This window comes from Arachis duranensis, chromosome 7, assembly GCF_000817695.3.
Source record: "Arachis duranensis cultivar V14167 chromosome 7, aradu.V14167.gnm2.J7QH, whole genome shotgun sequence".
Lineage (NCBI taxonomy): Eukaryota > Viridiplantae > Streptophyta > Magnoliopsida > Fabales > Fabaceae > Arachis > Arachis duranensis.
Window position 1 is genome coordinate 27,532,036 of NC_029778.3, and position 5,377 is coordinate 27,537,412.

Sequence of the window (5,377 nt, forward strand, 5' to 3'; positions counted from 1 at the left end):
ACTGCTACTTGGAGCTCACTCAATTCACACATTTCTCAGTGCTCACTCTCACTCACCCCCATAGTCATACCCTTTCAAGATTCAACTCTAACATAACATGTTGGCACTCAAAACATGACTTCCAAACCTCACCGCCTTTCCTCTTGTCACCGTCACCCTACCATTCCCGTCAATAGCTTCTGCGCCTCCTGCCTCCGCGAACGCCTCAAAGGAATCCAATCCCCCTCCTCCTCCCCTTCTCCACATTCCCATCCTCCGCCCCACCTCCGCCGTACCAAGTCCTTCTCCGCCAACCGTCACCACACTTCCATATCCGCCTCTCTCCAGCCCCGCCGCCGCTCCTGCGAGGTCCGCGCCCGGAGCACACTCTCGGATCTCTTCACCGTCGATGGCGGCAAGGGGAAGCTGGTTCAGAAGACTTACCTCGATTCGGAGTATTTAGGTTTTGAAATACGAAAAGAGGAACACAATGGAGAAGAAGCGGTTCGGGTTTGCGACCCAAGGGACAACGAAAAACCCGAAGAAACGAAGACGATGAAGGAGTTCATAGATCTCGAGATTCGGAACAAGAAGAACGGAGCCAGAGACTTGAAGAGTTTCTGGGAAGCTGCTTCTGCCTTCAGTGAGAAACTAAGGAAGTGGAAATGGAAGCACAAGTTGAAGAGACGACGCAGTTTTGGCGGTAACGGTAACAGAAACAGAAATGGAAATGGAAATGGTGTTGTTGATTTTAATGTTATGCGGTTTGTTCAGGAGCCTAAAGGGAGGAAATATAGGGAAACTCAATCTGAAATCGGAGAATACTGTTCGGGGAGAAGATCTTGTGACACTGATCCAAGGTTCTCTATTGATGCAGGCCGAATGTCAGTGGATAATTATCCTCGGCTCTCGTGCGATTCGAGGTTATATGTTGACGAAGGTAGAATCTCAGTGGATAATAATTCACAGTTTCCAGATGCCTACAGAAGGTTATTGGTTGACACGGGCCGAATCTCAGTGGATAGTGATTTGCAAGCGAAGTTTGATGCATCTTGGGATGGAAAACAATGTGAGAGGCTTTCCCCAGTGGACAGGGTTCTAATTGAAGGGAACGGCATTGCTGGTTCCAGTCCTGCTCCTACTCCCGGTGGGTCATCTGAGGCCAAGGGTTACTACAAGGGTAGGAGGAGTTTCGATAGGTCGAGCTCTCGTAGGAGACAATCAACGGCAGAGGTTAATGAATTGAGAATGGTATCTAATGCCAAGGTATCCCCTGCCACCAATGAGTTGTTCTATGGTGCCAAGTTACTCATCAGTGAGAAGAAAGATTTGGATTTGGGGAATGAAAATGTGAAATCCTTGAGTGACTTTAAAGGTGAATGTGTGATGGGTTCTGCATCCAAGGATGATGACCTTAATAATGATGTCGATGGGGCTGGCACTGGCAATCATAAGGGTTCCAAGAAGGACCACAAGTGGCGTCGAGTGTGGAGCAAGTTCGGCTCAATCGTGCAGAGGAGGGAAGAAGACAAGGTGAAACTTAATGTGCAAGGTAGTGAGAGTGTTAGCCAGAAGCTTACTCGAAGCTATAGTGTAAGTTGTAGAAGCCAATGTAGCATGGCTGGTGTGATTAGCAGCTTGTGGGGTACCGAGACTAAAGGGAACATAAATGTGTTGAATGGAAGACAAGATTTTATGGTTCAGAGGAACCGCAGTGTTCGGCACTCGCCGTCACCGAATAATCTTGACAATGGCTTGTTAAGGTTCTATTTGACACCTTTGAAGAGCTATAGAAGAAGCAAGTCTGGCAAGAGTAGTAGCCTCAAGGATTTGCAACAAATATCCAGAAGTGTATTCTAAAGTTGTATTGTTTGGATGTGTATCTGGTTGTAGAAAAATATATAGATGTAATTATTGTTGTCAAGAGATGAACTACAATGATTACAATGATTCAGTTGCAAATTTACTAATGATTTTGGTAACAGAAACAAAATAAATGTTATATTTTGTTGTATGAAATTGTATGAACTGGTAATAGGATACCTCAAATACTGCAATGATATTTCACTTCATAATGTTTATAACTTGCTGATGTATGAGCTAAAAGGCTGTAAGTCTGTAACTTGTAAGTTTATCACAATTATTCAGATTAATGGAAACATCCAGCACTTAGGACATGTTTGGTTTTGATGTGTAAAATTATAAATGAAATTGTGCATCCTGCTTACCTTCAATCAAACACTTGATATTTATAATGGGTAGTGGGGGCAAGTGGAGTAAAAGTAAGTGAATATTTTACTATAAATTCACTCGATCTTTCAAGAAAAACGTTCATAACAACCAAGTGTACCTTTTTTCTATTTGGTTTAACCGTTTAAGTCATCCATACACGGCTAGTAATATTGCTTCACTATGAATTTGCATACCAATTGCTTCTTCTTTACTCTACCAATTATACAGCATTTACCGTAGGTAAATTCTATGATGCCTTTTATTGTTATGCCTAAATTATCTAACTTACTTTTATAAGTAAAAAATAAAATATATAAAATAAAAATAAAATATTTAAGGTTTATTAAATATTATTTTTTCATTTTTTAATAAGTTAGATATCATGTTTTAGGTACCATAGCATTCACATTTACGGTATAGGGGCAGGAATAGAAGTCACTGGTGAATCCAACGGCACATAAAAAAACTATAGGTTGAGTCCCACCATTTGTATTTCCTAATCACATTTTAGAATGTTCGTTTTGTTTTTGCTTATTATTATTTTGAAAGATAAAAGCTTTACAAAAGCCGCAATTATCCATTTGATTATTCTATTGCATTTCTACTGCATGAACATTGTAAAAAAGAACTTATAAACAAAAAGGATGCCCTATACAAGAAGGTAAATTGCAGGGGAAGACACGTTACTCATCATCAAAGAACTGAATGATTAGCCTTTCACACTTATACCAAGTCTATTTTTTGAGATTATAAAACTGCAATCCTTTAATAATGCAAAATCTATTTACTACCATGAAGGTGTTTTTCCAACATTGTGTTCTTTAGCCACACAAAAAGTTCATATTATCTAATTATCAAGTTTTACTAGAGTCATTCTAAATCAAAGCCTTGTTCCTGAAGCTCACCAATGACCTCATTCCTCATCCTCATCCACATTTTCAGAGCTTCTTGCTCAAACTTCTTGTCCTGTAACTGTTTCTGGTAATTTAATGCATCCTTATCAGTCTCAATAGTCCCTTTAGGACCAATGGTTGTTCCAATCATTCCACCCTTTGCAATGAACTCCTGCATTGCTTCCTCATCTCCAGGGTATGGGAACTGTCGGTACTCATACAAGTGAGCTAGTTCCCACTCTTCTTTTGGTCGCGGCTTCAGCGTCCACCACCCTAGTGGCGATGTCTCGTTGTATAGCCACACTGCGCCTGCAATTGCGTAGGTGCAAAGCAAAGCCTTACCGATTTGTTTCCAGAAGTAATAGTTCTCTTTTCCTAACCCAATTTTCTTTAGGAAGTTCTGAGCATAGTATAGACCTGCATTTAAAACAGTAAAGAAACGCAATCAAACTTCAATAAAAAGATGAAAGAAAGCTCTTTCTAGACTGATTCAAGTGGTTGGGTAAGTCATACAAATAATAAATTAAAAAACTAAATAATAAACTGATTTGCTCAAACTAGATTAACTAGTCTTAAATGTATTCTAGTTATTGATGATGTAATTGTAAATTAAAAGAAAATAACAGAAAGCTCTAAGATTCTTGTGTGAAACATTTCATCGAACAACTTGTGTGCAAGGTTCGATACTATGATAAATGGTCAACCGAAATTGAAATGGTTCAAGAATATGAGAGATCTAGTTATACAATTTGTGTTGCTAGAAAAGCTACCTGTTTTGGGTTCCTGTGCCTGAAATCGCTTCCGAACCATTTAGAAGCTGAGATTTCGACAAACGGGAATGAAACACTGTTAATCGTGTCTCTGCCAAATGTGTTGTGTACTGGAGTTTGCAACTCTTTATAAAGTTAAGCATAGTTATCAGAATTGAACTGGTCATATAACTGGGTCACCAGTTACTGGTTCAACTAATAGTTCACAAGTTGAACCAGCCACATTTAAATAAAAATATAAAATTATAAAAAATAAAATTAAAATTAAAAGTTAAAATGCATGCCTTTATAAACACATTAATAACAATCAAATATCAATTTTTAGACATAACTAATGATACAAAAATAGATAATAAACTAGTTACTAGTAAATTTTTTTTTTCCAATTTAAATGAACTAGAGAACAAAAGATAGCACAATCGATAAATCAAGTCCAAGAGGCAATCTCAAAGTCAACATCTATATCTTTATCGGACAAATTTGGAGCCTAACCAACATTGTCTTCATCTTGATTAACAACTCTAGAAAAAATTAACAAACTAATTGAAACAATCAAGTACTAAAATCAACTATAGCAAAACATAAATTCAACTAATTTATAAATCTCGTTATATATGCTATATTAACCTTATCTGTTCTGATCTTTTTAATCCCAAGTCATTATCCATTATATTTTCTGTTGTCTTTTGATGCCTGGGGACATGTTTCACATACATGAAATTTATAAATTTCTTCGAATGTGATTTGCGATCAAAATGGAGGCAATATCCCATACGTGACCAAAAGGGAAAAAAATTGTTCAAAAATAAGACTACAGCTTCTCCTTTTAAAGGTAGAGCAAGACTCAGATTTAGACATCCAAGTCAGCACCATCAGTAATTCACCATTAAAAAATTAATATAAAAGATTGCAGAGTAAACATCTAGAATCTCTTTGTTCAAAACAAGGACTCCTAATATCGCTGAGTTTACATAAATTCAACTAATATAAGAGAACAGTCCATCAAAATAGCAACAATTTATAAACTCAACTAATTTGTTGAATTTAGAAATCAGCCTATATGTATTCAGTATCAGCTTTGTACCATATTTCCTAGCCTCATAGATAACAAAATCTAACTCCCTTCAAAGCAAAAAACATAAACATAGGATTTAGAAAAAGAAAAAATGTATTTTACTGATCCAATTAGAATAGGGGAAACTGGAAAAGAGAGAACAGGGGTTAAGAGGACTCACCAGCCACCACGGTCCACGGAGACTCGGCGACGAGACCGGCGAGAAGGAAGCGACGGAGAGGCCCCGAAGCCAAAAGATGACGAGCGAGGACGAGCCCAGGGAGGGCAACGAAGGAAGAAGATGGCGAGGGCTAGCTGCTGGTTGCGTTGCTTCTGCCGCCGGCGACGACGAGCCAAGGGAAGGCAGCGACACGCGAACCACGGCGAGACGCCGGCACGCGTGAGTTCGAGAGAGAGATGTTGAGTGTGAGTCTATGGATGAGAGGGAT

At 38.7% G+C, this 5,377-nt stretch overlaps 2 protein-coding genes across 3 annotated transcripts; one reads left to right on the top strand and one right to left on the bottom strand.

Annotated features, from left to right (window-relative positions):
• LOC107458411 (protein OCTOPUS-like) lies at positions 1-2,054 on the top strand. The gene has a single exon (XM_016076617.3). The coding sequence runs from the start codon at positions 115-117 to the stop codon at positions 1,837-1,839; it is 1,725 nt and encodes a 574-aa protein (XP_015932103.1). The 5' UTR covers positions 1-114; the 3' UTR covers positions 1,840-2,054.
• Positions 2,055-2,975: 921 nt separating this feature from the next.
• On the bottom strand, positions 2,976-5,377 carry LOC107458410 (uncharacterized). Of its 2 annotated transcripts, none has more exons than XM_016076616.3 (3): positions 5,110-5,377; positions 3,875-3,921; positions 2,976-3,521 (listed from the first exon to the last, which is right to left on the bottom strand). In XM_016076616.3, the coding sequence occupies exons 2-3, from the start codon at positions 3,912-3,914 to the stop codon at positions 3,082-3,084; spliced, it is 480 nt and encodes a 159-aa protein (XP_015932102.1). In that variant the 5' UTR covers positions 3,915-3,921; positions 5,110-5,377; the 3' UTR covers positions 2,976-3,081. The 2 variants fall into 2 exon arrangements, with proteins under 2 accessions (XP_015932102.1, XP_015932101.1); XM_016076615.3 differs by having other exon boundaries at positions 3,875-3,999.